General features: G+C 40.4%; 1 protein-coding gene across 4 annotated transcripts in view; it reads left to right on the plus strand.

Annotated features, from left to right (window-relative positions):
* CRACR2B (calcium release activated channel regulator 2B) overlaps positions 1 to 22,799 on the plus strand; it is a 49,635-nt gene that overhangs the window by 5,610 nt on the left and 21,226 nt on the right. For 2 of the 4 annotated variants that reach the window (XR_010066859.1, XM_063289300.1), the window contains exons 2-10: positions 10,315 to 10,365; positions 10,495 to 10,650; positions 11,030 to 11,109; positions 12,823 to 13,079; positions 16,826 to 16,937; positions 19,239 to 19,398; positions 20,031 to 20,177; positions 21,105 to 21,195; positions 21,335 to 21,427. Coding sequence is in view for 3 of the 4 variants with exons in the window: in XM_063289300.1 (XP_063145370.1) it covers positions 12,858 to 13,079; positions 16,826 to 16,937; positions 19,239 to 19,398; positions 20,031 to 20,177; positions 21,105 to 21,195; positions 21,335 to 21,427 (825 nt within the window). In the remaining variant the exon portion in view is untranslated. Of the gene's footprint in view, positions 1 to 862; positions 881 to 10,314; positions 10,366 to 10,494; positions 10,651 to 11,029; positions 11,110 to 12,822; positions 13,080 to 16,825; positions 16,938 to 19,238; positions 19,399 to 20,030; positions 20,178 to 21,104; positions 21,196 to 21,334; positions 21,428 to 22,799 lie in introns of those variants that run through there. The other 2 variants (XM_063289303.1, XM_063289302.1) reach the window with 2 other exon arrangements.

Here is a 22,799-nt window from a genome sequence, read left to right on the forward strand (position 1 = left end):
TCAGCTTGGAAGTCAGTGGTAGGATCTACTGTATCCTTCAAAAGCAGAAGGTCCCAGGTTTATCACCAAAGAAAGATGATAGGAAAGGCCTCTAAATCAGTTCCTAAACAGGGTCTAATTAGTATGGGGAGTACAGAACTTGATGGACTAATAGCCTGTTGATAGAACACCGCTTTATTCATTTGTTGCAGATTTGATTATGCTTGCAGTTTTTTTTTAGGTTTAAGACCTTATGGCTATTGCACGGTTTGTACCTCACAGAAATCTGGGAACAATAGATTTTAAGACTGTGGGAAATTTTGTTACAGAGCTATATGTTCCTGGTGGGGACATATCTATGTTGCAGTGGATACAGCTCTTTTTTCATCAAAGTCTCCCCTCCTTTTGGTTTTTTCCTGCAAGCATTTGATCCATGTAAACGGTTCTTCCTGCTTCTCTGCATGTTAAAAATACTAAAGAAATGTATAAGAAAACCATATATGGGATCTATTCATCCATCTGTTACTTAAGAGGGAAAGTGACAATCAAAGCACAGAAAATTCAATTTCCTTCAATGATTCTTTTGCTGTAACTTGTCATTTTTGTTCTGTTACTTTAGAGGAATTGATACAGTTGGGGTGTAATGCTTTCAATATGCTAGAAAAATAAATGGGTTCTTTATTAAGAGACTAATAAAGGAAAGTGCATATTTTCCCTCCAAAAATTCAAGGAAAAGCAACTAAAATCTAGTTGCACATCAGATAATATTTCTGTTTGATGTCTTTTAAGCTACTGAAATGCATATGTTGGCATGTATTTCGTGAAAATATTTCCTCCGTGATTTTTCTGTTTTCTCTTCCCTCCAGGCTGTCAGTCAGTGTCCACTCATGTGTGAATGAAAGTAAGTTGGTTGAAATTTCATGAAAAACCAAGGAAACTTCCCCAGAGGATTTACCTGTGCTCATATAGGAGCACTCTGATTGGGCAAAGGGATAGCAGAAACCTAAAAGTATGCTTTGCCAAAAAGAGATAGGACGTGGTAGGCGTGAGTTTGAGATCATTCAAAGATATACTGTCTTAGGGCAGGAAGGTAGACTAAACTCATATCTATTCCATGCTTTTATTGACTAGGTTTGCACATCACCAATCCATTATTTGGTTAACCGTAGTTTGTGGAATAAGTCATTAGCTGGGTTTACATATAATGTTAGCCCATAAACCATAGTTTACAAAATGCAATGTTTGAGTTCTGATAAACTGCTAAGCCAAAACAAAGCAAAGCACAAGATAGCTTATTGCAATGTGTAAACCACAGACAATGTGGGTACCTTTGGAAACAAAGGATGCTTCCAGATGCTGTTTTTATTTTAAAATCACAGAATGTGAGAACTTGGTTCTCCAATACTTGATCTATTTAAAATGTGTACAGTCTCTTTTTCAAAGACAATCAGTTGTTTGTGTGAACCAAATTGGTTGTTCAGCAGTGATGTGACAGGAGCCCTCCACTTGCAGCATAATTTGACACAAAAAACTTTAAGGTGTTGTGCATTCATGTGCTTTGATGGATACTTAAAAGGTGCTTAACTTCTCTGCCCAAAGCAAAGTTGAAGTGTAACTTATGGATTAGCCTGGGATCACTGTCCAGTGATCCAATTTCTCTCTAATATTTGGGATATTTCCTTGACATATGACAATTGCCCCTGTGCAGACTTTATTTCTGGAATTTGAGCTGTACAGAGTATCTACTGTATTCTTCGCAGATCATAAATTCAGAATTTGGGACTAGACCTAACCAAATGCCCCATATTTACTGAATAAAAACCAAGGCAGAGAGCTATACGGAGCATGGCTTCTGGAATTCTTTCCGATCCCTTTACCAGCAGTGGCCATTTATTTGTGTGTATGTGGGAACTAGGAAGCATGGGACAAACTACATATACTTCAGATCAGTGTTTCTCAACCTTGGCAACTTTAAGCTGTGTGGACTTCAGCTCCCAGGATTCCCCAGCCAGCATCGCTATATCTCTGCATACATAGGGAAAACAGTGAATAATGCTTCAACACTGTAGTTTTATCCAACGGCCACCCCCACCCCCCCAAAAAAGTGGGTCAAACTTGAACACATTCATATCCTCAGCAATCTTTGAGCCATATGAGGGATGTTTTGCATAGTATCACCATATTTATTTTCATTTTTCAACTTACGTTTGTTCTTACATGGAGGTGGCTATCCTTTGTCCACTGCTTTGATTAGTTTTGTTGCAGAAATTATGCCAGAGTTTTGGTAAATAGCTCTGCTCATCGTGTGTTTGAGGAACATTAGAGTTATGAGGATAGTTAAATATCAGGATGCCTGTGCAAAACCTGACCTAAATGGATTTGACCAGGGACGGCATCACTTTTTCAAAGAATACACAAGGAGAAAAATAGTCAGAGGATCTCATACATGTGTGCAGGTACAATATGTACCAGCAGTAAAAATGTAAAATTATTACTGCTCCATGTTCCACATGGGTTTAAAGGTAGTTCAAGGAAAAGTTAAGCTTTATTACCTCAAGCTTATTTCTCAAGCTTTATTACCTCAAGCCTATTATCTCAAGCAATTAACAGCAGAGGGGAAATGAATTTGTCTTGTGGCTCCCAGGTAGTCTAACAATACCTATCCATGCATTCTGGCTTTGTAAAGGTTTGCATAAGCAGCAATTGTTAATAAGCTAGAACGATAAAGCATAGCGAAGAGCTTAGTACTGTAACCAAAAGCTTAACTATTTAATTTCCCATGTTCTTTTACCATCTGGGCTCTAGGACTCATTCCTCAACTTTCTAGCTTTTGACTGTAGTGTTTGCTTGACAGATGCTTTCAGAGCAATTGTACTGTAATGTTAACCCCCTTCTCACATTAACCTCCAATTTGCTACAGTTCCAGTTTTCATCATCTTATGTACCTGAATGAACCATTTGACAAGCCCCTCCATTCCCGTTTGACTTTACAGTGTTTGCCTTTGTTCATCTCATGTGATTAGTAATTGGTAGAGGGATCCCAGCAATTATGTACACTGTCTTCCTTCTCAAGCTCCTAGTCACTGGAGTGATTTTAAAGGTGCTGAAGACAAAATATCCATTTAAGTTCCAATTGGAGCAAAGAAGGAGCCAGAAATGAAGGAGGAAGGAAAATCCCCAAGCAACCCTGTCCCACTTACCTGAGCAAATGTTCCTTCTGACATTTATATGTCAAAGTTTGCTTTTGCTAGGTAAATATTACCTTAGAAGGCTGCTCTGGAGATCCCTAAGTGAAGAACATTACCCGAGGCTGTTAAACTCTCCCATGATCCTGCTACTGAGAGTCTCCAGTGCGTCAGAACTACCGTTGCTGTGCCTGGTGCCCTTGGCTGATGTGGAGAAGGCCAAGGGCAATTTTGTCTTGGCTTGCTGCCCTGAGCTATCTGCTTTTCAAAACAAACAGCACCCTACTTTGACATTTCCGATGCAGACTGGGGTAGCTTTGGCTTCCTCCTGACTTAGTGGAAGGAAAACAAATACATGCCCAGTAGCAGTTACAGGGCACTATTGTGACTATTTATCAGCATTCCTGCAAAAAGTACACAAAATTGTCCTTGTTAAACTTAAAGTAAGTAACAGTACAGCCAAGCAAAATTGGTACAATTTTCTGCATACTTCCTTGTTCCTGTGATCTGTCCACAGCACCGCATCAGAAAATTCTGGGAATACCAGCAGACTGAGATATATAGCAATTCACATATCCTTCACAAAATTTATCATCGTATGCATGTGTACTCAGTGTAAATCCCAATGTGTTCAACTGGACTCGCTCCTGTTTTCAAACAGCACAGTAAATTTGTTCTGTGTGAGTTGATTTCAGAGATTTCAAGGGGTTAGGGGTAATAAATTGACAGGAACACCATACAAAAAGAAGAGTAGCATACATGTTCACAGTTCTGTTTTTATTATTTAATATCCTTTTTCTTCTTTTTGGCAAATCAGGGATTCCAGTGAGCTTCAGCTTTTTGCTGTTTTATGTGTTTCTCTTAAGTTTTGCAGAATAAGATGTCTATTCATCTTTATGACTTTTCAAGTAATTGAGTTGGACTCTGTCTCTGCTCAAGACAGAGAGTCCATTTCAGATAGTGGAAGAAAGGAGCTAAATGTTAGTCCAAACCTCTCTTCTTCAAATTAGAAAAGTAGGGGATTTAAGAACATTTTTAGAGGCCATAAACATAGCACAGCATTTGCCATTTTGTCTTGTTAGGTATGTATATCTAGTAACTGCTTAACTGAGCTCTATTGTTTGAAGGCTCAGCATTCGAAGTTTCATTTAGGCTGAATTCATGTATTGCACCCATTCAGGGATGGGCAACATTTTGGTTGTCAGAGGCCACTTATATTTTGGAAAGAGAAGGCCACATTGAATGGAGCAATAAAATAAAGGGCTGGTGGAGAGATGTTCTTTTTTTAATTGGGTTTCATAAGTGGGAAGGGTCATAGAGTCTTTTTTCTTAATTATATTGAACTGTTTTAAGGATTACATTATAGATTTCATATATTTCCATGTCAAAAGGATGGGAAACCCTGCTACCAATTTTTGAGAATTTAGATCAAAGGGGACTTGAAAGGCTAAGAAAAAAGACAGCAGAATTTTGCCAGGAATGGTTGTAGTCCATCCCTACACTAAGCCACAGTTTGCTTTATTCATCATTTGTTGAACAAACCACACTGATTTGCTTCACTCTTAATGCTAATCCATTCAAAGATCATGAAAAGCCCAAACCAAAAACCAAATTTCAGCATAAAATTTGCATCGTGTGAACCAGGCAGAGGATGTTTCCAGATGACAGTTCCTAGCATTACCATCAAAAGACATTGTGCATCTATCTCATCTTTCCCTACTGTGTTTTCTCAAGAAAGTAAAAATATAGATGTAATGAGAAAACACAGCAGAACTTACCTAGCCTTCTGCAGTTGAGACAGGGCAATTGGACTATATAAAACTTTTACTGTAATGTCTTGTCTGCTCTTGACCACAGTAAGCAAGGTGGTTTGTTAAAATATCAGTATAAAACCCAAACACATCCAGTATATTTCCAAATATTTTTCCCAAATTTTGGTGTCAACACTGAAAAGATTCTGCACTGAGCATACAGTATATCTCTTTGGAAGTCCTGTAAAGTGGAAGCCTTAGGCTGGCTCACATGAGCATGAGGAAGCAACCATAAAGAGGATGTTATTATAGGATAATGTGATGTTGGAAATGAGCAGTAAGATTGGAGGTCAGGACTGTGTGTTCAGTCTCAACTTGGTTATTATTTTTTTAGTATCAAGTGTCAACCTCTTAGTGATGCCATTTGCAAGTCTTTTCCTAATATAAAAGCTTCATGGAAAAGGGATTTTTACTGAAATTTTGCTAAACAATCCATAGGATTGAAGTTTAATTAAAATGTGATAACTATACTTTTCCTAAGAGAATGTATAATTAGGCTTTCATTCCCATCTCTTTAATAAAGAGGCAACGATAATGTTCTGCTTTTAAAGGAGTTGTTGCATTTTAATTAATATCAGCACTTTAAAAAGCTAATTATACTTGGGTCTTAGTTGGTGAGTGGGTGTAGTCTGAAGCCATATAAAGAAGGATGCCCCTGAGAAACTGAGCCTCTAGTTGTTCTGCACTCATTCTAGCTATTGGCCTTTCTCGCTTGGATTTACAGAAATTGAATTCTAACAAATGAGGGCACCAGGTTGAGGGAAGATGATGCTGTGCACTCAAATGCAATTGCAAAGCCTCCACATATTTGAAATTAAAGTAGTGTGTGCTGTTACCTACGAGGCCAGTCTGCACATGGATGTCTCTCAATCATTATCTTGTGCATAAATAAATAGGTACATTTGTTATTTAGCCATGTATGTTTAAATATCTTCAGCAAAGGATCGTTACCTTGTGGTGCTGGAGCTTGAGCACCTCAATGACACCATGAGCTAAACCGTGAAGGGCCACCCAAGACGGGAAGGTCATGACAGAGAGGTCAGACTAAATGCGATCCCTGGGGAAGGTAATGGCAACCCACCCCAGTATTCTTGCCGTGAAAACTAAATGGATCAGTACAACCAGAGATATGTCGGTATACCATCGGAAGATGAGACCCCCAGGTCGGAAGATGGTCAAAATGCTACTGGGGAGGAACAGAGGATGAGCTCAACTAGCCCCAGACGTGATGACGCAGCTAGCTCAAAGCCGAAAGGACGGCTAGCGGCCGACGGTGCTGGTGGTGAACGGCGAATCCAATGTTCTAAGGATCAACACACCATTGGAACCTGGAATGTAAGATCAATGAGCCAGGGCAAATTGGATGTGGTTATTGGTGAGATGTCAAGATTAAAGATAGACATTCTGGGCGTCAGTGAACTGAAATGGACTGGAATGGGCCACTTCACATCAAATGACCACCAGATCTACTACTGTGGACAAGAGGACCACAGAAGAAATGGAGTAGCCTTCATAATTAATAGTCAAGTGGCTAAAGCAGTGCTTGGATACAATCCAAAAAACGATAGAATGATCTCAATTCAAATTCAGGGCAAGCCATCTAACATCACAGTGATCTAAATATACGCCCCAACCATAGATGCTGAAGAAGCTGAAGAAGAGCAGTTCTATGAGGATCTGCAGCACCTACTGGACAACACGCCTAAAAGAGATGTTATTTTCATCACGGGAGACTGGAATGCTAAGGTGGGCAGTCAAATGACACCTGGAATTACAGGTAAGCATGGCCTGGGAGAACAAAACGAAGCAGGACATAGGCTGATAGAATTTTGCCAAGACAACTCACTCTGCATAACAAACACTCTCTTCCAACAACCTAAGAGACGGCTTTATACATGGACTTCTCCAGATGGACAAAACCGAAATCAGATTGACTACATCCTTTGCAGCCAAAGGTGGCGGACATCTATACACTTGGTAAAAACAAGACCTGGAGCTGACTGTAGTTCAGATCACAAACTTCTTCTTGCACAATTTAGGATCAGACTAAAGAGATTAAGGAAGACCCACAGATCAGCTAGATATGAGCTCACTAATATTCCTAAGGAATATGCAGTGGAGGTGAAGAATCGATTTAAGGGACTGGACTTAGTAGACAAGGTCCCGGAAGAACTCTGGACAGAAGTTCGCAACATTGTTCAGGAGGCGGCAACAAAATACATCCCAAAGAAAGAGAAAACCAAGAAGGCAAAATGGCTGTCTGCTGAGACACTAGAAGTAGCCCAAGAAAGAAGGAAAGCAAAAGGCAACAGCGATAGGGGGAGATATGCCCAATTAAATGCAAAATTCCAGAGGTTAGCCAGAAGAGATAAGGAATTATTTTTAAACAAGCAATGCGCGGAAGTGGAAGAAGACAATAGAATAGGAAGGACAAGAGACCTCTTCCAGAAAATTAGAAACATCGGAGGTAAATTCCAGGCCAAAATGGGTATGATCAAAAACAAAGATGGCAAGGACCTAACAGAAGAAGAAGAGATCAAGAAAAGGTGGCAAGAATATACAGGAGACCTGTATAGGAAGGATAACAATATCGGGGATAGCTTTGATGGTGTGGTCAGTGAGCTAGAGCCAGACATCCTGAAGAGTGAGGTTGAATGGGCCTTAAGAAGCATTGCTAATAACAAGGCAGCAGGAGACGACGGCATCCCAGCTGTTCAAAATCTTGCAAGATGATGCTGTCAAGGTAACGCATGCTATATGCCAGCAAATTTGGAAAACACAAGAATGGCCATCCGATTGGAAAAAATCAACTTATATCCCCATACCAAAAAAGGGAAACACTAAAGAATGTTCAAACTATCGAACAGTGGCACTCATTTCACATGCCAGTAAGGTAACGCTCAAGATCCTGCAAGGTAGACTTCAGCAACTCATGGAGCGAGAATTGCCAGATGTACAAGCTGGGTTTAGAAAAGGCAGAGGAACTAGGGACCAAATTGCCAATATCCGATGGATAATGGAAAAAGCCAGGGAGTTTCAGAAAAACATCTATTTCTGTTTTATTGACTATTCTAAAGCCTTTGACTGTGTGGACCATAACAAATTGTGGCAAGTTCTTAGTGGTATGGGGATACCAAGTCATCTTGTATGTCTCCTGAAGAATCTGTATAACGACCAAGTAGCAACAGTAAGAACAGACCATGGAACAACGAACTGGTTTAAGATTGGGAAAGGAGTACGGCAGGGCTGTATACTCTCACCCTACCTATTCAACTTGTACGCAGAACACATCATGCGATGTGCTGGGCTTGAGGAATCCAAGGCTGGAGTTAAAATCGCTGGAAGAAACATTAGCAATCTCAGATATGCAAATGATACCACTTTGATGGCTGAAAGCGAAGAGGAACTGAGGAGCCTTATGATGAAGGTGAAAGAAGAAAGTGCAAAAGCTGGCTTGCAGCTAAACCTCAAAAAAACCAAGATTATGGCAACCAGCTTGATTGATAACTGGCAAATAGAGGGAGAAAATGTAGAAGCAGTGAAAGACTTTGTATTTCTAGGTGTGAAGATTACTGCAGATGCTGACTGCAGTCAGGAAATCAGAAGACGCTTAATCCTTGGGAGAAGAGCAATGACAAATCTCGATAAAATAGTTAAGAGCAGAGACATCACAGTGACAACAAAGGTCCGCATAGTTAAAGCAATGGTGTTCCCCGTAGTAACATATGGCTGCGAGAGCTGGACCATAAGGAAGGCTGAGCGAAGGAAGATCGATGCTTTTGAACTGTGGTGTTGGAGGAAAATTCTGAGAGTGCCTTGGACTGCCAGAAGATCAAACCAGTCCATCCTCCAGGAAATCAAGCCACACTGCTCACTTGAGGGAACGATATTAAAGGCAAAACTGAAATACTTTGGCCACATAATGAGAAGACGGGACACCCTGGAGAAGATGCTGATGTTAGGGAGAGTGGAAGGCAAAAGGAAGAGGGGCCGACCAAGGGCAAGATGGATAGATGATATTCTAGAGGTGATGGATTCGTCCCTGGGGGAGCTGGGGGTGTTGATGACCGACAGGAAGCTCTGGCGTGGGCTGGTCCATGAAGTCACGAAGAGTCAGAAGCGACTAAACGAATAAACAACAACATGTTTAAATACGCATTTGATAATAGTCAATATTCTATTGTCTTAATAGGTGGTACCACCTGACCAACTTTGTCTGAACCTGGAAGCAAAACAGGGTTGGGCCTAGTTAGTACTAGTTAGTTGGATGGGAGACCTCTGGGGAATTTCAGGGTTGTAAAGTTGGCTGGGAATTTTTTTTTTTAAGGCAAGGCAATGACAATTTCTTACTGCCACCAGAAAACTGCATGAATATGTCCATGAAATACTAAGCTTTGAGTGTGACTTGCAAGATACTTTGCCTTAGTAATTTTATTAATTTCCTGATGGGGAGCTGGGTATTTTATCACTCTCACTTAATACTAGTATCCACCATTTTTTTTATTCTAAGAAAAACCTTTTTTCCCCTTAGAATATTTTTGTACAACCTACCAAGTGACGTAATATAAATGTAATAAATAAATAAATAATCTATCTTGTTTGAAGATGTTAAGTAGCTAATGCTATGTGACTGGCAAGATGCTTCTCCAGCTATTAAGCAATAACTTGAACTGGCTCTGAGTGATCTCAATAAACTAGACCAGTCCATGCTTGCCATTTTGGTGAACTCCCTCCCAGGGGAGACACAGATATATGTGTGAAATTACCTGTACCCATTTGTTCAGAGCCTGTGTGAAGACTGTGCATCCCAGCATCTCTGTGTAACAATCTGGACAAAAGCAGAGAATATATGTTGCTCAGGCTTGAATTGTGGACCAAGAGCATTCTTGGTGCTCTCTGAGCTAGGTTGTTTGCAGCAAACCCCACACTCATTGGCACTGATGACGTTATCCAGTTGGGTAATGAAACATTTGGAAGAAAACAAGAGAGCACGAAGAACTCCACAATTTGGAGCAAGGTTTCCTGTCTTCTTCATTGTGAAAATTAATCCCGTGCCTTTGGCTACACTGCATTGACAGCAGTTTCTCCTTAGCTTTTTGTAATCTTTAGGAAGCGGTATTTAAATGGAAGAGTTAGACAGCCTTTGCTTATTACACTGTAGAAATAAGGACTTTTTAAAATGAGGCTTCTGCTATGCTGAACCAACTGAGCTGCAGTAAGCTTTGTGATAGTGTGAGTACATCGTGCTACTTTCCTTGGCATGTTAATCTCTTCTGTTGAACATACCACACCACGCCACACCAAGTCTTCTTACTGGTCTTTCCTGTTTTCTGTCAAAGGGCTCTTTATGACCGAACTGAATGGACTAAAAAGAGAACTAAACATTTCAGGTAACACACATGCCTCTATCTTCTTGCCTTGACTTACAGTAACGCTATTTCAATTTTTCCTTCAAATAGGATGGATTCTTTTCATGGTTTTAACTACATAATGAATTTGAGTATGTTTTGTCGTTGTAGGCCTTTGGGTATAAAATGAGGAAATCTGCCCCATTTGAGGAAAACTTGTCTTAATTCTTCAGCCCACAAAGAGTTGCAAAAAACTATTCCAGGGCCTCTGTGAACTTTGATAGCAAGGGATTTATGATCTGTGGCATCAAAACAAAGTATTTGAAGGTATTTTATCTGGTTTTATCTCTCTCTTTTTGGGGGGGGAGGTTAAGTATTGAAGAGTACCTACACAACCCTCCAAAGATAAGTGAAATTTATTTTATATAATAAAAATTTCTATCCCATTCTTCCAAAACATATCTACCACTCAGGGATGATATGGATCCAAAATTTAGTTTAATGGAGTTTAATCGAATAAGAAGGTCTTTTCTACAAGAAAAGTTAAAGTTATCAACCATATCTGTGAAACTGATATTCTTGTTTTGGTGGGAGCATGTGTAATTGAATGAAATAGGCTTTAGTTTGGTGTTATTTATTTAGTAACTGTAGTTATGTCAGGCCTGCCATGTAGTGTGTTGAATTCCTAACCATTTTTGTCTTACAGTAGATAAATTTCATACAAGATTTGTGGACAAAGATACAAGATTCTCTTCTACATCAATAAGCCTGCAATGTAATATATATGTAAGTAGCATTCTCCCTAGCATGTTTTTCCAGAAGTACATCCCATGAAATTTAGCATTACTTATTCTCATCAAGGTTGTAGTCTCAGTTTGTGCTTTTGTGTTCAAGGAAGTAAGTTATAAGCAGATTCCAACAACTTAGAAATGGATTGCAGCTATAGGAAGCAAAACCCGAGTTTTCTTGAATCTAAACCAGGGGTGACACAATACAAAAGACTTTCAAAGATTAAAGTCTAGAACAGCCTTTCTCAACCTTTTGACCCTGGAGGAACCCTTGAAATATTTTTCAGGCCTCGGGGAATCCCTGAACATTCAGGCTCAAGTATAGACCAGAAGTTACAAAATTATTATATTCGTTTCTTGTGTAGGCCCGTATATATGCATTAACAGTGTTCTTAAACTGAAAATAAAGAATGAAACTTACCTCTTTAATGTGAAATTGCTTGAATTTGAAATAATTTTTTAAATAAATCATGATCTCCCAGGAAACCCCTAGTGATCTCTTGCGGAACCCTAGGGTTCTGTAGGACCCTGGTTGAGAAACACTTGTCTAGAATAATGACATCTTTCTTTTCTATTTTATCTTCTCCTAACTTGATGCTGTAGTGATTTCATCTTGATTACATTTTCAGCAGAAGACTTGCTTTAACAATAGCATAGACAAGGAGAGTAGGATATACTTTGTGTTGTGTACCAGTTACTCCCCTTCCTGGATCAGGAGGCCCTTTGAACGGTCACTCATGCCCTTGTTATCTCCGAGATTGACTACTGCAATGCGCTCTACATGGGGCTACCCTTGAAGAGTATCTGGAAGCTTCAGCTGGTCCAGAATGCAGCCGCACGGGCTATTTGTGGCGCCCCCAGGATGGCGCATATATCACCGTTGCTTTGTGAGCTGCACTGGGTCCCAGTTTGCTTCCGGGTCCAATTCAAGGTGTTGGTTATCACCTTTAAAGCCCTACATGGCATGGGGCCAGGTTACCTGAGGGATTGCCTCTTCCCCGTTACATCCACCCGCCCCACCCGATCCTGCAGAGAGGGCATGCTGCGGACCCCGTCTTTAAGACAACTCTATTTGGCGGGGTCCAGGAAGCGGGCCTTCTCTGCAGTAGCACCCACCCTTTGGAACATCTTGCCCCCGGAGGTGAGATTAACCCCATCACTCCTGGCCTTTTGGAGAAACGTGAAGACCTGGCTCTGCCACCGGGCTTGGGGCAGGGAAGGGAAGAGTCATTCCTGGGGTTGGCTAGTGCCTTGAAATACCCCTCCCAAATGAAGACGGAATAAGACTCAGCCATCTGGACTTTATTTCTATTTATATTATTAATGATATATAATTTTATAAGGGATTTTATATATTTATTGTTTTATTGAGTATTTTGTTGTAAACTGCCAGAGTCCCTCTAGTGAGAGGAGATGGGCAGTGACAAATTTGATAAATAAATAAATAAATAAATACTTCTGTCTGTAATGTTCAAGAGCACTCGTTCACTTCTTCCAAAGCATGTACGAGCTAAGTTTTGCTTTTGAGATGGAAATTTCAGCAGGTGACTGTGAATAGTACTTTTCCTTCCCTGTTTTTCAGTAATATAAATGGTTGTTCTCAATAGTTAGTTTCATTGCAGAACAGGTTTGGAAGTCTCTCCTTCAATATTTTAAGGAGAAAAGTCATTAAGTCCAACTCCCCCCCTCCCCCAATGCTTTATCATTCCAGTGAGAGGCCCTAGCAAGGAAAAAAGTTGTGAAGCAATGGACAGATCTGGGAAGCAACTTTCCAAAACTCTCTGTCAGGAAGACAAGGAAGTAAATGGAACAACTGAAGGTGTCTCTTGCCCCCTTTCACGTCCTTCTCCCCTTCTCTGCTTGAATGGTGGGGGAAACATGCAGGTGGAAATGCTAGAGAAAGCCCAGGAGCTCTTCCAGCTCTGTGACAAGGAGGAGAAGGGCTTCATAACAAAATTTGACATGCAGGTAAGGATCCGACACTGGCTGGATTCTCACATTGTGTTCAGACATAATGTGGTTTGCTTGTTTGTGGTTTGATGTATTGTGTGAACCCAACCACCAGGCTTTGTAAAGTATCATGGTTCATGGGAAGAGGCATATCACTTTATTTAATGGATTCTGTTCCCAATTCAAAGCAGGGCATTCAAGTCTGCTCTCCCAGAGCTTTTGAAAAGAATATTAGGGCAAGCCAACTATCAGACTGACATCCGATATGATACAACATATTTTTATTATTATACATTCAGCATTAAATAGTTTTATGTGACAGTCTTAGCTTAAATGTAATACTAAAGTTGTACTGAAGATTGCTTGGCATTGACCCATGATTGACATTAGTTTTCCCTGTTTCTGCTTAGATATACTCATATTCTGTACCCCCATATGAGCCAAAGGAATGGTGAGAAGTGTCATTATTTGGCTGCCTTAAGTTACCTTCTGTCATGGTCAGTCAGCTTCTCGAAGTTTGATATTTATCTTTCCTTTTTATATGTTCTCACATTTGGAAAGAAGTCCAAATTGCCCATAAGAATGTCAAGCCCTGTACTTGTTGGTTGCTCAGCTAATCCAGGTCAAGCTGTTCTTCTTATACATACTTTGCTACTTCGTTGCATTTCCCTTTTGCCCTTTCTCACAACATACAGAGATAGTTCTTGTTTATGTTCCCTGGTCTGGTGATTCAATAATCTGGTCATTCAATAAGGTGGTAGCTGTCACAAGAAGATCCATGCAGCTTTTCCAGATTCTGATTGGTTCCTTTTACTTGTTCACCAACTGGTTCAGGGACTTGGTCTGTCTTAGTCAGCCTTACAAGGCTGTTAACATTCCAGCCACCACTTTCTCACCTCTCTCGGTTCTTGACCATCATTCTTGTCTTTGCTTGTTTTCAGCTTTTCTCCAACCTCGGTCTATTTCAAACTTTTTACTCATTGTTCCATTCACACTAAAATGCTGAACATAACCATGTGCCTTAGTCAGTATAAATTGCCATAGTATTCATTGGCTAACCTACACTGATAATTGATATGAATCAATCAATTATAATTATTCTATAAACCATGGTTAAATAAGCTTGTGGTTTAATCTGGTGTCGTCTTCCACTTTGGAAGGAAAGCTCTTACTTCCCATACCAGTTCAGTTTCTCATAAGTGAATTTTTTTAAATAAGAAAAAGCCATCCTTAAACAAGTATAATGCAGCATAAACAAAGTCTATTCTTCACTTCATCAGATACACAAGCACTAGTCAGTATACGTAAGAAGAAATGGACACACACCTCACATAGGTAAAGGTAAAGGTTTCCCTTGACGTAAAGTCCAGTCGTGTCTGACTCTAGGGGGCGGTGCTCATCTCCGTTTCAAAGCCTTGGAGCCGGCGTTGTCCATAGGACACTTCCGGGTCATGTGGCCAGCATGACTCACAGAACGCCGTTACCTTCCCGCCGAAGCGGTACCAATTAATCTACTCACATTTGCATGTTTTCGAACTGCTTGGTGTGCAGGAGCTGGGACTAGCAACGGGAGCTCACCCCGCCGCACGGTTTCGAACCGCCGACCTTCCGATCGACAGCTCAGCGGTTTAACCCGCAGCGCCACCGCGTCCCTCACATAAGAGATGGCAATATGAAAAAACCAATAGGAGAATGTTTCTTCTCCCAGCATGCTCTGCCACAAACCATTTTTGAGTAAAGGTTTCAGTGAGAAACTACAACTTGAAAGTGCCAAATTGCAAAACACAAGGACATTCAATTAATGAGTTAGAACTCTTTAAAATCACATGACTAGTCACAATGTTAAGCCAGATTTATTTAGTCATGGTTTCTTGAACTATCTTGAACTGTTTTGCATATAACAACTAAGTCATACTGGGCAGGTTTATAGCTCCTACTAAAAATAAATAATAAATAGACCACATTATGGCTTAATCTGAAATGTCAACCAGACATTTACATGTTAATTAGCTTATCTATTGGCAGAATGTTTGTGTTATCAAGAGTTGTGAATAAGTATTTTTAATAAAAGGTCTGTCACAGCTTATACATCCAGCATTTAATTTTTCTGCCCATCCCATCCAAGTGTGTGTATATGCTTGTAATTCAGGACAGTATTTCACATATTTGGTCATGAAATATGCAACAGATTACCATACAGCCTGTCCTTTAGAGGCACTCCTGAATGTATGTTTGTTCAAGGAAGGACAAAGAAAATGTTCTATTTCAATGAAACTTCTAAAACTCAACTTGTCATGTCCCACAACTGATTCAAAAAAAGGTTTCCTGCTACAAAGTTAAAACAGTTTCATTAAAAGATTAATAAATATGTCAGCGTACACCCTGGCAGACTTTGAACATATACTTCACAAGTTGAAAGAGTAAATAAATTGAGCTTGTGTGGGAGTCTGCTCTTCTGCACAAACAGACAGTCATCACCTGCTAGGATAAAGCTATGGAAAACTCAGCAGGTGTACTTCTATGAAAGCTTTGAAGGAATGGGAGAAGAAAGAGGGATGACAGTTCAGACTTGTTCTTGACAGTACTTTGAGGGTTAGAGGAAAGCAATGGATAATTCATATTTATAGAGTAATATAGAGCCTGAGTATCATCTATTGCAGTTATATTTTTATAGGAGTATCTGAGCAGAATTTAAAACAAAATAACAATACTATTTTACCAAGAGGCAGCAAAATTCTTCACACAGATTCTTGAAAGGTAGGTACAGATAATATAGGTGGCTAATTCATACATGCATCTGCAGCTATTAAAGAATTCACCCCAAAGGCAAGGAAGTCTTCAGCATAAATATGAAAGGAAGTGTAGGCATTGTGATGCCTTGCTGTCATAGCATAAACACAATTTCAGCTTTGGTGGCCATCTTTCTGTGCCATGAAGAAATAAAGCAAATGAAGGCTACTGGAGAGAGATGCAGCTGAGAGAAGCTGATCCTGGTCCCTTCATTTGCATACTTTGTGCATATCAGACTGCTTTTAAACGCACAGAAGATATAAGAGCCAGTTTGGTCTAGTGGTTAAGGTGCTGGGCTAGAAACCAGGAGTCTGTGAGTTCTAGTCCCACCTTAGTCATGAAAGCCAGCTGGGTGACCTTGGGCCAGTCACTCCCTCTCAGCCCAACTCATCTTACAGGGTTGCTGTTGTGGGGAAAATAGGAGAAAGGAGTATTAGGTATGTTTGCTGTCTTGAGTTATTTATAAAAATAATAAAGGCGGGATAAAAGTTAAATAAATAATAAATATACCAATTGAATGATGGCTATATGAATTGCAGCTGAAGTGAACAGAATTTGCACTTGGAGAGTACCCAATCTCTGCCCCGGCAGAGTAGATTGTTCATTGTTTATATGACTTGCCAGTTTTCCATGAGTGGCATACCAATAAGGTTATTCAGGACTGCATCCTCTGGTTTATCCTACTAAATGCTAATTATAGGAACAGACTATGATTATTAAGACCTGGCTTAACTAGAAATCCTGCCCATTAATATGTGTTTGATAGTGCAGAAAATTCAAGAGTGAAAATGATCAGATCCACATATTCCAAGAAAGATTTCTTCCTATTCCCTCAGCTGCCCTTGCAAAATTACTTGGCAAGCTTAGTTCAGTGGAGGCAACTGGGAAAATGAGGTGAGAATAATGTTTTCTACTTGTTCTGTTAATTATAGACCAAAATCCTGAATGATCTTCCTTTTTCTTCTTTTCCACAGCGGTTACAAAGTGAACTGCCATTCACTACTGAACAGCTGGAGACTGTTTTTGACAGTCTGGAGCAAGACAATAATGGTTACCTCACCCCAGTAGAATTCAGTGTAGGCCTAGGTAAGAGAAGAAGAGAGTTTGGAAGTTGATGGGTACATGTGAAACAACGATGGCTGCTCCTGTTGTAAGCAAACAGTACATGGGAAATCCGTATTTCTGTTCTCTGGCAGCTAAGAACTGAGAAGGGAACCATACTTAGTACTGAGAACAGAGTCTACTGTGGCAGGCAAGGCAGTGATATGTGGAGAACAGAGAATGTTGCTCTACTCTGAAGCAAAGAGATAGGAATGGCTAGACAAGGAGTGGATCCAAGCTGGTAAAATATTCATATTTGCTATTTTACTGCTTGGTATAAAATTAACAGCCTCATGTGGTGCAGAGTGGTAGGTGGCAGTATTGCAACTGAAACTCTCCCCACGACCAGAGTTCAGTCCCAGGGGAAGCTGGATTCTCGGGTCGCCGGCTCAGGTCGACTCAGCCTTCCATCCTTCCGAGGTCGGTAAAATGAGTACCCAGCTTGCTGGGGAAGGCGACGACTGGGGAAGGCAATGGCAAACCGCCCCGCTATAGTCTGCCAAGAAAGCGTCACGAAAGTGGCGTCCCCCCAAAGGGTCAGACATGACTCGGTGCTTGCACAGGGGACCTTTCACCATAAAACAAACACTGCTTACAAATGTTGGTGTACCTTCAGGAATTGTTTTGCTCCACATCTATCCCATAACCATGTTTCTCAGAGTGGTGAATATCTGAATGCCACACCAAATTTCATGTACTTCCTCTTACTGTGAATCATGTTGAGATGAGGTTTTTTTGTGATACCCTGATGTCCTATTGAGAAGTCTTCCAACACTTCCAATTTACTGCTAAAATACCCAGCAAGCATGAAGCCCCACATCACAGAGCAGCTATTGCAAAAGGATCCATTGGATATGAGCTGGGTCTAAAGGAGGGGAGGCTACTGATATACCCTTGTGCTGATTAGAAGAAGCCAAGTTCCTCTACTTAAGAAAACAACTTAAGTCAACAGTTCTAAGACTCTGATGTGAAGAAGGCTGATCAAAGTGATCAGATATGGGGAATTGGGTAGCGAGGCAATGAGAGATTCTTATATGATGAACTAGGACATGATATAGTATGTTTTGTCCAAAGTGTAAATGTCTTGGTTTTCTAAGAGTAGACAGTCCAGGGACTTGACCTGGGCAACACATTTAGGAGGCAGGAATGACAATATAGAATGTTGCTAGCACTGGCCTAAGTGCAGAATAGTTAATTGTTGACTTTCTATCATGGAATCGGACTGATGAATTAAAAAACCCCGAAACTACAAGGTGTTTCCCAATGATAACTGGAGCTCCATGGTCAGCCTATCACAAGTGAGAAAGCCAGTCAGGCAAATCACACTGATTAAAATACTGGGGAGGTGGTGGTAGGAGGGGCGAGGCAGCCCTGTGCTCTGTCTTCTGATCCAAGCAAGACATCCAAAGCACTTGAGATAGAAGTAATGGGAAAAAGTAATATACTGTCCCTGGCAGCAACGTCCATATTTTGGCACTAGTTCATGTGTAACATGTATGTCATAAGATCTGTTTGCTTTTGCCTTAGCATTATGTGCAAATCAGGCTACTATTGGTTTTTCAACAAATCATAGCTTTAAAAATCCTGACATAGTAATATATGTAAGTCCAATTGCCTTCCATAAGATCCAGAATTCGACCTGGTCTATGTTTGGGTTGCCAGAGCTTAGTACTGGAAACAACAAACATAATATGGAATAGGGAAGAATGTCTTTAAGGAAGTGAAGCTGCCCTCCAGGTATGATTGACTATAGTTTCCAGAATTTGCAGCCAGCATGGCCAAAGATCTTGATGGCTGGGGATCCTGAGGTTTATAATCCAAAATGTGATAAAGCTAGCTAGCTAGCTAGATAAAATACGAGTACTAGGTGGGGGAAGGTGAATGTACAGAATGACCTTTCCTTACCACAGAGTAACCACAGCCCACTGCATGAATTATGTGGGTGGGCTAAGGATGGCTGGTCCTTTTCTTTTTATGACAACCCACCTAGCTAATGTGATTCAGAAAGCTACTTTCTAAGCTAAGATGGGGTTAGGGATTTGCTATTTCATTAGGGGTCTCTAACTTTACTCCCCCATTCAATCATTTAGGTACTGATACTGCCCACAATCTGGGATTTATAGGACTTAGTCTCTAAGTCAGTAAGTTCAGTGGGCTCCCAATCAATATTGTACTTCTCTCTTTTCACAAACTAGCTCAGATCATAAGGAAGCCTAAAGCAAAGTTCCTTTGAGACCTTTCTGTGGGCTGTAAGGTAATCTTGTATTCTTTTACTTATTTTCATAGGCAAGTTCATAGGAATTGAGCAGCACCAGAACTCTGAAAGTGCCAGACACGAGGAGATCTTTGAGTCTAGCTGGTCAGAGGAATTGGACCAGACAGATGAGGGGGAGAAACAGTTTTGCTCTGTGCTGGAGCAGCTTGAAGCATCCCAGGTCTTTGAAGAGTAAGATGGGGCTCTCCAATCTGTCTTTTCCCATTAGAATACAATTATGATAATTGCTGTTCCGTTCAACAGCCTTACTTTCAAAAAAGGTTGCCTTGAATTTTTTATGGCAGTCTCTTTGTTATGTAATTACTGAGCTATATTTATTGCTTTTAATTGGTAGAATAGGGGTGGAGAACCTCTGGCTCTCCAGATGTTGATGAGTTACAGCTCCTGGTATCTCTTACCAGTGGTCACATTGGCTGGAATCATTGAGAGTTGTAGTAAATCTGGAGGGCCATGGATTTCTTATGCCCATGGGAGAATGTTGCTAACTCTTCTCATAGTAACTCCTAAATGCTTCTTTGTTGGTAGGCCAACAAGGGCTAATAAATGGTTCTGTGACAAGGTTAATGAAGAAAGAATAGTGAAAATGGGAAAATTTGGGCTGGTAACATAATAAGATTCAACCAAAACTATTTTGAGGGGAGAAATGTGCAGACCAGTGTTCAAAAGAAACTCAGATTTTAAGATTGATGTCTTTCCTCTTGTTGCCTGCTTGTTCTTATCGTAAGGAAGTGTGGCTAGGAGTAGAACTTAAGGCAGTGTCTTTATAGCTGCTTTGCTAGAATCACCACCTGTCTTTACTCCAGTCAGGGTGAGATTCAAGAGCTTTGGATTCGACTCCGAAATGAACTGCCAGAAGTCCTGACCAGCTTTGAAGAGTTTGTTTTCCGTATTTCCTCATACATCAATGATATGCACCATGAGAAGGAATCCATGGAGCTGTTATTAAAACGGTAAGCAGTTCCCAGAATGTCTTAATGCCTCTTTTACTAAGATGAGGGATGTGGCATTGGCTTCCCTTGGACAATCAACAGGGAACAGTAGAATATGGGAATCTAGAGGAAAGAATGTGTTATGGATATGACAGGTGTGATAGTGCCTAATGTTTTAATTAGAAGGCATCCTTTCTGCTAAATATTGTTGATAATAAAAGATTCATGAACAGCATGAGGGCATGCTTGAAGTAACATATGGGGCTTAGCACTGATGCCAACATTGACCAACTGCTTGTGAGTAAAGCAAAGTAGATAAAATGTCAATAATTTAAACCAAACAGTCATTGTGTTAATTTATTAGAAAACACTATTAATATAATCTTTTTATTTTATGGACGTTTGGTGCATTTTGCCCCTTTACAACAATGAGTCTTACTGTTGGTACATACAATCCAGTTCTATTAATAGCAGCTCCCCAGTACTTCCCAAATGACTTTTCCAAGGCCTATTTACGGCTGCTAAGGATTGCAGCTAGGATTGTAAAACTTGCAGCAAACATTCACTGGCCAGAAACAACATATCAAGTCTATTAAAAAGAATCTGAATTTTTCTTTTTAGGAAATGTTTTTTATATGCAGCAACTGTTTAAACACTCTGGTGTTTTGTAGTGCTGGAAGATTTCCATATCTTCTTGAGTAAGTGAAAAGCATCACGTGTGGTGAACTGGAATGTATTTATTTTGCTTGAATGAGGATATTTTTTCCCCTTCTCTCACTCTGTTTTCATTTTTCTTCATTATATATGTATCAGTGTTTTTCAGACTTGGCAACTTTAGTATGGGTGGACTTCAACTACCAGAATTCCCCACCCAGCATTGTTACCAACTTTGAAAAACACTGATATATACTTTTTCCACACCTTCTTCTTCCTGTTCTATTCTTTTAGGAGAGAGACAGACCATGACCAGGAAATCAGGTGTCTCTATGAGGAAATGGAGCAACAGATTAAAGCTGAAAGGGAGCAGCTGCTCCACCAGGTAAACCCCTCCTGGCCTGCACGCTTAGCTCCCCAGTGACCTTATCCTTGATTACTCCTATGATGTTTGGCAAGTGCTGGGGATGTATTTTTTTATGGAGGAAAAAAAAAAGGAACACCTGTTCATCTGCTTTTTGCAGGAGTCAGCAAGGCTTGAGAAAAGCAGCCTGCTTCAGAAAGAGTTGCAGAGCAAAGAGCAAGAATTTGAGAAAACGCTCTACTGGCAGAAAAAGGTGACTGAGGCCTGCTTCTCATCCTTCCTGATTACAACCAAAGTTATCATTCAGTAAAGGGGTAACAAACTTTACTATAAGCTAGCCTTAACCAACCTAGCATTCCCTAGAGATACTGGATTATAAACTCTAGAATCTTTGGTAAATGTTTGGAGGACGTGGAATAGGGAAAGGCTGCTACAGATTATTTGTTGAAGCCATCAAGAGAAACTCAGGGGTAAAAAAAGAAGCTTCCATCTATGCACAAGTGACGCAAATGTGCATTGGAAAATACACCTTGCCTGAATTACCTGGCAGTATTTTTTGCAGGGCTAGAACTGGATTAGGGTGCAAGGGGTTATTGTGCAAATTGCAAATTGAGATGTAGACATGTTGGGAAAGGAAGATTCCCTTGAAGTAAAATGCTTTCTGTTTTCTATTTATTACATCATCATTTTTGGTCCATTCTAAGCATTTGGTTTCAATAGGCACCAGTGTTCGCATCTGCAGATCTTCTGTATATTCTTTCATTGCCATGTTACATCACGGTGCAGACTGATCATTGAAAGGTGTGACGTGAAAGCTTTTTTGTTTTTGTTTTTTTGTTTTGCAGTCCTCGCCTTGTGACTTGGATAAACCATAAAAAAAAGTTGAGGTCCTTTGGGGTGAATGGGCATGTGAACGAGTTCAGTGATGTGAAATCTTCCTTGCTGCTATACTGATACTAGCACTGCAGGAATGAACACGATAGGCTTTGAAAGGATCTTGTATGTGAAGGATGGATGGATGGGGAACCTTTCTGTCAAGGTCTGCATGCCTTTTTGATGACTGTATGCTGTCATGGATGAGACCAGAGCTAAAATGGACAAAGCCATCTTCTGTTTAAGGAAAGGTAGAAGTTTAAACTAACTCTTTGGAGAGGGATGTAGCCTAGCCTGCCCACCTCTGCTAACAAATTTGTATCTTATGGTGTGGAGAGCAGATAATTTTCACAGAGACTCCTTGCATTTGGGGTGGGGATGTCTGTGATTACTTCTCACCATTCCTGACTGGTTTAAGCAACAGCTTAATGGTGTCTGTCTGGGAGCCAGTTCATAATCTTGATATACCAAACTTCATAAAATTCCTGACGTAGGAGTCAGTGACTGTGGGCCAAATTCCATTTCTTCTGGAATCTAACCTTAGCCTGCAAGGCCTGGGCCAGCTGCTTTTGAATAGTATCTGCTGACCTCCTTTAACCGCCAGGCCCACAACTTTGGCAGGATCCCATATCCATTCATGTTTAGCTCTAGTCTGGTACACTAATCACCATCAAAGCGAGAAAGGCCACCGGCCTGTTTACTCATGTCACAGTCACATGGTAATGGTTCTTTGAGGAATGCAATTGAGAGTT

Source organism: Candoia aspera, chromosome 1 (assembly GCF_035149785.1).
Source record: "Candoia aspera isolate rCanAsp1 chromosome 1, rCanAsp1.hap2, whole genome shotgun sequence".
In the NCBI taxonomy this organism is placed as follows: domain Eukaryota; kingdom Metazoa; phylum Chordata; class Lepidosauria; order Squamata; family Boidae; genus Candoia; species Candoia aspera.